Raw genomic sequence first — 10,224 nt, 5'->3', positions numbered from 1 at the left:
TCACTTTCTTTTGATCAGCCCCATATCGCTTGAGAAATCACACAGTCAACGTGCTAATTCAATTAATCGTGTGGGAAGAATTTCCTCTCAGCAGTGTCTTTCATTTTCAATTGCATCCATCTCTCTGCCTGATGTCTGAATCACTGTCCAAGGGACTTGCAAATTTGCCTTCACAATTAATTGGCAAATTCCCCTTCACTACCACCTCGTGGATCGTTAAACTGCAATTTTTGTTTCAGGATGCGACAAATTGGCGCCAAAACACTCCACCCCAACCAAGAGGCAAGTTTTGCGTACCCTACGCATTTACACTGCTTTTGCCGTTTTAATATTTATTAAGGGGACTCTACAGACTTTTCTTTGTTTGAGGTGAGATTAATAGCTGTTGATTTAACCTCCCTCTCTAAGATAGTGAGAAAATATGCCATGTTTTATGTTCTTTTTTTAGGTAAAGAACAAAAAAGAAATTAGTTAACAGCTTAAGTTTTATTATGGAAGATTAACCATTGAACTTTTTTTTAAGCCAAAACTATAATTTTATAGAGCTGTTTTTACTGCTCGAACCTCGAACATAAAGTGAGAGAGAGCAGTACTTACCTATATAATCCACTTTTTTTTCTATATGTCACAGACTTGGAGTTCAAACGGTCACAGTTAACGATCTCTGTTCTTCCGTGACCCCCCGCAACCGATAAATAAAATTATATCCAAATTTTTGCATAAAAGCTCTCTAGGGGGAAGTGGGGCACCTTTGAAAGTGGAAAACATTTGAAATTGAGATTTTACACCTATTTTTAAACAAAATTGAGCCTTATCGTGATATAATTCAGGTGCACAAACAGATTTAGAAACTAAATTACATTGTTGTGATTTGGCTTAGTTCCACTTATACAGTAGACTCTCTCAAATTCGGGCATATGGGACCGAAATGTCAGCCGAATTAGACAGAAATTCGGGCGACAAACTTTTTGAAATGCAACGATTTTTTATTCATGTGCATATAGATATTGAGTTTACACACTCATATATAACGTAAATTGCATGAAAATCCCTCAATAATGCAAAATCATATCAACACTAAGACAAACCATGCTAAATTTGAGCATATTTAATTCATTTGATAATCATAATCAAACTTGAAAAATGACAACAATTTTTTTTCGCTGCCCGAATTAAAAAGTAGCCCGAACTTAAAAAGAGCCGAATTTGCGAGAGTCTACCGTATATAGGAGAAAAATTCCAATTTTAGAGGTGCCCCACTTTCAAAGGTGCTCCACTTCCCAATACTTTTCATTTTATTAATTTAGGGTGGAGTAACCACTTATCGCCATGTTTAGGAAAAACGGGAATTAATTTTATTATAACTTTTGGACCCCTGACCCCTACTACAAGATAACTCAAATTTAACACAAAGTTACTTAAATTTATTACACTGAGAAAAAAAGAGGGTGCGATTAACATTTTTTCCTCATAACATTAACACTTTTTAGGTGTAAAAATATATCAACATTTTTTAATGTTAATTTTACACCTTTTTAAGGGTAAAAGGGGTAAAATTAACATTTCCGGAATGTTATTTTAACTTTTTCGGATTTCTCTCAGTGTAGCTGCAGATTCGCGAAAACAATAGTCCTCCAATTTAACCCTAGACTACTTAAAAAACTGATTTTTATTAACAATGCAAAAATAACCACTTCGTCGCCACTTTTTACCACTTTTCGCCAGTTCTGTAACCACTTCTCGCCACCCACTTGGAAAGGTTCAAACTCAACTATTTTGGGCAATATGATACAAAGAATACATTCAGTATTTCTCTTTCCTCACGATCACCCTATTATTACTCACTTTAAATTATTTTTCCCCGCTTTTATTTGAGAAATCAAACTATTGGACTATTGCAGAAAGTAAACAATCCAGATTTGATAACTGAGAATCTACAAAGTGAAGTTAGCGTCGCCTATTGGAAAGAGATGGCGATAGGTGGTAAAATCATTCAAATATATTACCACTTTTCGCCATGCCTTATTTTTACATAAATATAATATAAAATGAAATATTAATTAACTAAATACAAATTTTATCTATTCCACAAGTGTATTTAAATATTCAATAGGCAAATTATTTATCCAAAAGGATACATTTTTATTGGAGAAAATTTGATGACACTTAGTAAATTTGGTAAGAAATATTGGATTCGATGCACTTGCTTAAAATTTTGCTCTAAAAAATGCTCAAAATCGTAAATTCAAACCAATAATTACTATTTTTCGACTCAAAATACAAGTAACTTTGCCGCTAATTTATTTCATAAATCGCGAAAAATAGCGATTTCATTATAAGTGGCGAAAAGTGGAGCACTGGCGAGAGGTGGTGATTCCACCCTAGCATTAGTAAAATAATGACAAAGTAGTTAAGCTTTGACCTTCAAAAATTCAAGATTGCAATTTTTTAGGTCATAGGTATGTTTGGACGATATATTCACCTGGACTACCTCCAATACATATCCAAAAATAAAAGAAATTGTAGGAGCCGTTTTCGAAGTAAACCAAAAAAACATAGTTACTTCAATGAAGAGGGAGCAATATGCCTATTTTTCAATCGATTCGGGTAAATTTGGATTTGAAAGATATCTTGAAATCGGTGAAATCGGTTAAGTACCCATAAATGACTTACGTTTTTTTAACATTTTTTGTCATCTCTTTTTATTTATAGGGTGGAATCACCAGTTCTCGCCAGTGCCCCACTTCTCGCCACTTACATTGAAATCGCTATTTTTCGCAATTTATGAAATAAATGAGTCGCAATTTTTTTGTATTGTTTCTGCTTCTACGCATAGAATCGAAAAATAATTATTATTCGTTTTGGATTCACGATTTTGATCACTTTTTAGAGCAATATTTTAAGCAAGTGCATCGAATCCAACATCTCTTACCAAATGTACTAAGTGTCGTCAAATTTTCATCAGGCCAAAAATACCTATTTGGGTAAATAATTTGTCTACTGAATATTTAATTGCACTTGTGGAATACATAAAATTTGTATTTAGTCAATTAATATTTCATTTTATATTATTTTTGTATAAAAATGAGGCATGGCGAGAAGTGGTAATATTCTGGAATTGATTTTACCACCTGTCGCCATATCTTTTCAATAGGCGACGCTAACTTCACTTCGTACGTTCTCAGTTGTCAAATCTGCATTGTTTACTTTCTGCAAAAGCCCCATAATTTGATTTCTCAAATAAAAGTGAAAAAAATCATTTAAAGAGAGTAATAATAAAGTGATCACAAGGAAAGAGAAATAGTGAATGTATTCTTTTCATAGCATTGCCTAAAATAACCGAGTGTGGTTCTTTTCAAGTGGGTGGCGAGAAGTGGTTACAAATTTTACAAAACTGGCGAAAAGTGGTAAAAAATGGCGACGAAATGGTTATTTTTGCATTATTAATAAAAATCAGTTTTTTAAGTAGTCCAGCGTTATGTTCTAGGATTATTGTTTTCACGTATCTAGAGCCAATACATCTAAGTAACTTTGTGTCAATTTTGACTTATCTTGTAACAAGGATTCAAAAGTTATGATTAAATGAATTTAATTTTTTCCTAAACATGGCGATAGCCGGTTATTCCACCCTACAGATGATTCGTATAATGTGGGAAAGAGTTTTCTTTTTTTTTTACCGTTTTTACTCTTCAAGTTGGTCACCAACGCTAAGACGGCGATGGTCGCTACTACACAAGATGGAATTCTTTATTTAAAGCCTTTAAAGCAAAGACGTGCAGGAACCGTTGAAACCGAATAAACATCAAAGTAAGTTTGTTCAGGTAGCGTTTTGACCATCGACGTACAAGTTTTATTTGAGCTTTGTTCGGTTTTAAACGGTTCTTGCACATCTCTGCTTTAAAGCCCTGTAATAGGGGAAGAAACTGGGGCACCACCAAACACGGGGTAGCACCAAACACTGCGATTTTTTAATCAGATATTCGACTTCAGAGGACAAGATTTATAGAAATTTATAGGCATTAGGGATGCTTGTCCACTGTCCACTGAAGAAATGGTCGAGTTAGTCCAAGTAGTTTAGAAATAAAAATTAGTGTTTGGTGCTACCCCGTGTTTGGTGGTGCCCCAGTTTCCCGTATATCTTATAAATGCTTTCAATAGCACTAGCTCAATAACCAGATCCTTAATATAACAGTTTTCAATATTTTTAAAATTACTTCTGTCTTCCACATATTATTTTTAAAGAGAAAATTCTAATTCATTTTAACATTAATATAAAAAAAACTCAACATAATGAAATTCTTTTTGTATTTACATTAATAAATTGTATCATATCAGTATGTCACACATTTCGTGTGCTCGTAAAAAAATATTTGTGGCTTCATCAAACCCTCCTATTTGTTCCTTTTTTTGTAAAAGCGCTCTCCTGAGCAAAGTGGGTCATAAATTTGAACTATGCCACGACACGTTTGTCCGAAAAAAGGGATCACCGAAGAAAAGTTTTCCGTGAGAAGCCCAACAAGTTGGAAAATCCTCCCAAAAGCAGCAGGGAGTTTTTCAATAGAAAAATCCTTAATGAACTTTAGTGCTTCTTGACGCACGAAGAAAAGTGAATAAAAGAGGGAGCAGGAAGATCCGAAAAAACGAGCTCATTTGCCTGGCCTTTTGTGCCAGACAAAGAGGGTCTCGAATCGCTGACTTCTCCTGGTGTGTCTCCCCATTCAATAAAATTACAGTGTCGCTGGCGGATTGACTTTAGTCACTCTCCGGCGCGAATTGGAAGCAGACGTTTATCCGCAGAAAATAGTGCTCGGTCTGTGTGAATATTGTGCGTTTCTGGGAGAGATTGGTTAATGCGCGGGTTCGATTGATTGGTAAAGAGCGTGAGAATGAAGTCAGTGATCAGTATAATTGTGTCATGCTTCCTGGCCGTGGTAGCCATGGCGGATGATGAGCTAACAGGATCACCGATGTACTGCCAAGATCTCAATCCGCAGAGTCACTTGGATATTGAGCAAGTGGGTGCTGAATTGGAATATTTTTCAAGAGGTCTCCTAGAGCATTAATGTTTTTTCGGCTACCAAATTGCCAATTGACGCCCTCAACTTCCGGATGCCACTTGATACTCACCATTCAGTATCAATTGTGTTTACTCACATGTTAAAATTCACATCAAGGGCGTGTTCCTATTGGAAAAAAATTCCTTCCTTTTTAAAAAAAAGAACTCCTTAAAAAAGTTGGAAATATAATTAACAAGTACAATCAATCGCTTTAGACTAGTTTTAAAATGCTGCATTAGGACGCCGCACTATCAGTGAAACGAAAATTATCTCTCATCATGTTCAATTCTAAGAAATTGATGCCAAAAGTCATCAACATAGTGCGTGATAATAAATGAGAAGCATTTAAAAAAAAATTATATACTTTTCATTGCTGAAAAATATTTCGTAATATTTATAAAATGTACGATCGAGATAAAAAAAAACATAAAATCTTTGAATTGAAGAGTTTCATCATTAATGAAGCAGTGAAAATAAACCTTAAATGAAACATTTTAAATTTAAACAATTTAAGGCAAAGGGTGGTAAATCATCAAAGCTTTGCAAACTGCTCGAACTCGTGACTTCGAATCTAATACCGCAAAAGTATAGTTTTACATTTATTCATCTATGAATCTTTAGAGGTCTAGTTCATGGGGGAAAGCATAATGTTCATAAGTTTAAGAATTTCGCAAAGTTGTTTTTACAATTTTACAATCGATTTGAATTGATTTATAAATTTTTGAATAACAAATTGAACATAATAAGTTTAGAAAGCAGTAATACATTTGGATTTCGGCATAACATTAATTATCGGTTCATTAATTGACTCATTACTGGTTCAAAACCGTTTGGTAGGATTTCCAAGATCTTTCCAGTGAACCCAAACATGACCCCATTTGATTGAATTAATATGTTCTCTAGAACCATTTTGGCCTTTGACCTTGATAAACCGTTATTAAGAATAATTACGTCTAGAAATCCTCTAAAAGTCTAAACTAAAACATATCCAAAAATGAAAAAAAGCACGCCCAACGCGTTGAAAATGAAGTTTATATTAACCGTCCTTGAGTTCGACTTAAGGGACGGGGGGGTCCCCTGAAGTTCTCGAGTTGGTATCTGTAAACGTTTGGCATCTACACGGTAAAAAATTTCGGCACGTATTTGTTCCAAAAATTAGCTCGTCCACGGACACCATAATTTTTGGCATAATCTTGTTCATTTTATGAGACTCAAAAAGATACCCAATATTAGTAACGAATTTGTTCCAAATTGTAGCTCGTCCACGGACACCATAATTTTTGGGGCAAATTTGTACCTTCTAGGAGGAACAAAAAGATACCCAATATTAGTAACGAATTTGTTCCAAAATGTAGCTCGTCCATGGACACCGAAAATTTTTGGAACAAATTTGTACCTTCTAGGAGGAACAAAAAGATACCCAATATTAATAACGAATTTGTTCCAAAATGTAGCTCGTCCATGGACACCGAAAATTTTTGGAACAAATTTGTACCTTCTAGGAGGAACAAAAAGATACCCAATATTAGTAATGAATTTGTTCCAATAAATAGCTCGTCTAGTATAAAAGCGTATCTCTCCTCTCACACTCAGTCACCCGTCACCGAAGTGAAGAGGACGCCAAATCTGTGGAAATTTTCGTGCTACATGGTTTCACTTTTTCAATTCGAGTTTCTGTTCCCCTTCTGCTGCCAGAACTCGCATATGATTTCGTCATGCACTCGTCTGTATAAAACTCTCTTAAGTTGATTCTTATTTGATGTTTCTTATGAACCTTCGCCATCGAAATCAATCTCGACTGAAGTATAGGCCTTAACTGTAAGACCAAATCACTTACACGGATTTGTGCCCTACAATGGGAACAAAAAGATTCCCCATATGAGTAACAATTTGGTTCCAAAAATTACCTCGTCCACGGACATCGAAAATTTTTGGAACAAATATGTTACAGATGTAGGAATAATATTGTTATAAAAAATAAGTACCAATTTGTTCCTGACAGTGGGAACAAAACAGCCGAGTGCAACAAATTCTGTTCCAAATTTCGGGAACAAATTTGTATAAAACGAAATCAACTCAAATTTGTAGACATTCCACTGTATCAAAACGGTTCCAAAAGAAAACTCTAACAAAATTGTAACTGTATTTTGTAACGAAACTGTAAAGAAAACTTTTTGGAACAAACAAATATCTCTAGGTACAAATTGATTCCAAAAAAATTTGTTCCAAGGAAAACTTGTTCCAATATTTTGGTCAGTGTCCAAAAGTTTTTACCGTGTAGGTGTGATTCTTTCATAATCACACCTATTATGATTTATCCCTTGATCGTAACTACCAAAAGATGCATTTTGTCAAAAAAAAAATGCAAAATTGCATCGTAAAAACTATTAAAGAGTGATAAGAACATCACGTAGTTATCAATAATATTTAAATAAAAAGCAAGTTCTTCAGTAACCTTGGCACACCAAAATGCCCGCTTTTCATCTTGTTATTGTAAATTGTAATTACTACTATATTAATAATTCTGATAACATAATTTTATTCCGATTATTTTTATCATCAGAAATTTGGAAATATAATATTTTCTCGAAAATTGATAAACTGCAAAAGAATCGTCACTTTTTAAATATTCAAGATATATTTTTAATATGAATGATTAAGTTACTTGCGAGTTAGGTATTCCTCTTAAGAAAAATTCCAAGCCTTGCTCCTCCAACCCACAAGTTCAGACCAATTAGCACCAATTAAGCATAATCTTTCCTCGTGGAATTATCCAGATCATGGGTTTGTGGTATGGCAGCGAAATCTACACACACCATGACAATGAGGAGCGTGATCTGGTGTACAATACCTGCGTGGTGATCCATTTGGCAGAAGTAACACACGAAATTACTACGGAGAGGAGCCCACGACCTGGAGAATATGGCTATGGGAATACCTACCGCAATAGAAATTCCCGCCAAAATTATCGCTACCTCAAATTGAACTGGGAAGAGAAGGAAAAGTTGCTGGAGTACACAATTCGTCTGAACTCTTCACGCCGAGGCTTCTGGATCACATCAGCACCACATGGCGGGAGTCCATTTGAGCTGGAGCACGGCAGCTTCAGTGGTACTGTGCAGGTGATGAAGGCTGTAGGAGATCATCTGGTGCTGACTTTCTGCCAGCACTACCCCACTGGAACACTCTTTTCCATTGTCCTCTCGCGTCGACCCAACACCCTCACGTTCGAGGTAAGTGTGTGCCTCTGCGCAGTGGGTGTGCATGATGATTTAATCAATCTCTGTTGGAATCTCCACCAGGATATCCAGAGTGTGCGAAATCTCCTGAAACGACGTGGACTACCTACAACAAATGTGCGGAAAGTGTGTAGAAATGGTTCGCGGCGCCTCGACGGCGCTCTCAGCAACAGCCTCCTCCTTCTCCTGGCCACCCTACCAGCCCTAACAAAATTGCTGGCATTTTAGGCGTCCCCCTACAGCTTGCAACTCGCGCAACTCCACTAATTCCATCCAATTTCGCATCAACCCATCTCATATGGAATCCTCAATTCCACACCATAATTTATATGTAACTCTGACCCTTTCATCTCTCCCCCTCGCAATGTCCCCCCTCGCTCCTAAATGTGCCGCCTAATAAAATCCAATACAATTAGTGAGTGTCTTATGGGCTTCTGAACACGATGGAAAATGATCTTGAGAGATAAATAAAGATATGTCCAGCGGCCAAAAATATACTCAAAAATATTTACTGTCCTGTAAAAATATGGCTTTTTGTCTAACAAATGCCCAACAAGTAATTGATTAATCGACCATCATTACCAATTACAACAATTAAAGTCACTTTTCGGTCCACTCTGAGACATACAACATACAACTCTCTCAGGCCAGTGGGTGTTGATTCACCACAAACACGAGGAAGAGAAGATCAAGAGGTCACAGTGAGAAGCAACACAAACGGACTTTCTGCAATTGAATAGTGGCATGAGTTCATCAAATATTACTCCTCTAACCATTCATGTCTTATGCATTCACAGATAGAGGTTCTCTAGGTTTTTTCAATTTATAAAATTACATTTGTGAAATTAAATTACAATTTAATTTAAGTTAACATCATTATTATTTTCAGCAAAGTAGAAGAGCACGGGGTACTTCAGAACGAGGCAGTTTCATATGGTTAGATCATTCACGATTTTTCCCTACCCCTTTGAGAGGGATGGGCTTAAAATAACTAAAACAATATTTGACTAAAAACATTAATTTCGTCACTAAGTTTTGCAATTGATTCGACATTTTCTGGTTTTCATGAATTTCAGAAGCAATTATATACAGAAGTAACATAGTCTTAGATATTAAACACCAGATGAATTCGAACATGGATCTGATATTTTAGCTTTATGGACAGATCATGACACAGTTTCTAATGTCCATATACATTCATTCATTCATTTTTCATTCATTTTCAACCGCTTATCCCTATTGGGGTCGCGGGCCCATGACACCAAGGTTAACAGCCCACGCCTGTCGGTCCTCCGCCACTTCAGGAAGATGTTCGAGTTCGATCCCAAGGCGCTCCCATGCAAGATCCTGAATTTGATTCAGCCACCTTGTCCTAGGCCTGCCTCGAGGTCGAGGTCCCCTCACAATGGCTTGCATAGCTTTTCTGGGGAATCTTTCTTCATTCATGCGTTGAACATGTCCATACCATCGAAGTTGTGATCTCTCGACCCGAAGAAGCAGCTCCTCGACTCTTAGTTCCTCACGAACGGCCACATTCCTCACTCGATCTCTACGAGTGATTCCCTTAACCGCTCGAAGGTACCTCATCTCGGCAGCTTGTACTCGCGATCTTACCCTTTCGGTCATTACCCAAATCTCATGACCATAGGTGAGAATAGGAATGACACAGGTGAAGTTCAAGTATCTCGGGGTGTTATTCACGAGTCCATACATAAATTGCATAAATTTAATAATAATTAAATATTGTGCAAGCTCCCAGAAAGTGATTTGCCTATTACAGAATTTAAAATATTTCAAGTTAGATTGAAAGACAGAAAAGAAAATTTAAAAATAAAAAAAAATCAGAAAAAATAGTAGGGTAAAGTGCCCATGCTTTGCACGGTCCAAAATTAAAAAATATCTTTCTTTATGAATAATTCTAACAATTT

General features: G+C 36.1%; 1 protein-coding gene across 1 annotated transcript; it reads left to right on the top strand.

The window, feature by feature from the left end:
* Positions 1–4,642: 4,642 nt before the first annotated feature.
* Positions 4,643–8,789, top strand: LOC129808694 (uncharacterized). Its single transcript, XM_055858470.1, has 3 exons — positions 4,643–5,015; positions 7,835–8,290; positions 8,360–8,789. Exons 1-3 carry the CDS (start codon positions 4,887–4,889, stop codon positions 8,522–8,524), a joined length of 750 nt encoding a protein of 249 aa, XP_055714445.1. The 5' UTR covers positions 4,643–4,886; the 3' UTR covers positions 8,525–8,789.
* The last annotated feature ends 1,435 nt before the right edge of the window (positions 8,790–10,224 follow it).

The sequence above is a fragment of the Phlebotomus papatasi genome, chromosome 1, assembly GCF_024763615.1.
Source record: "Phlebotomus papatasi isolate M1 chromosome 1, Ppap_2.1, whole genome shotgun sequence".
Lineage (NCBI taxonomy): Eukaryota > Metazoa > Arthropoda > Insecta > Diptera > Psychodidae > Phlebotomus > Phlebotomus papatasi.
The sequence above is the reverse complement of the archived record's forward strand: the minus strand, read 5'-3'. Positions and strand labels throughout refer to the sequence as shown.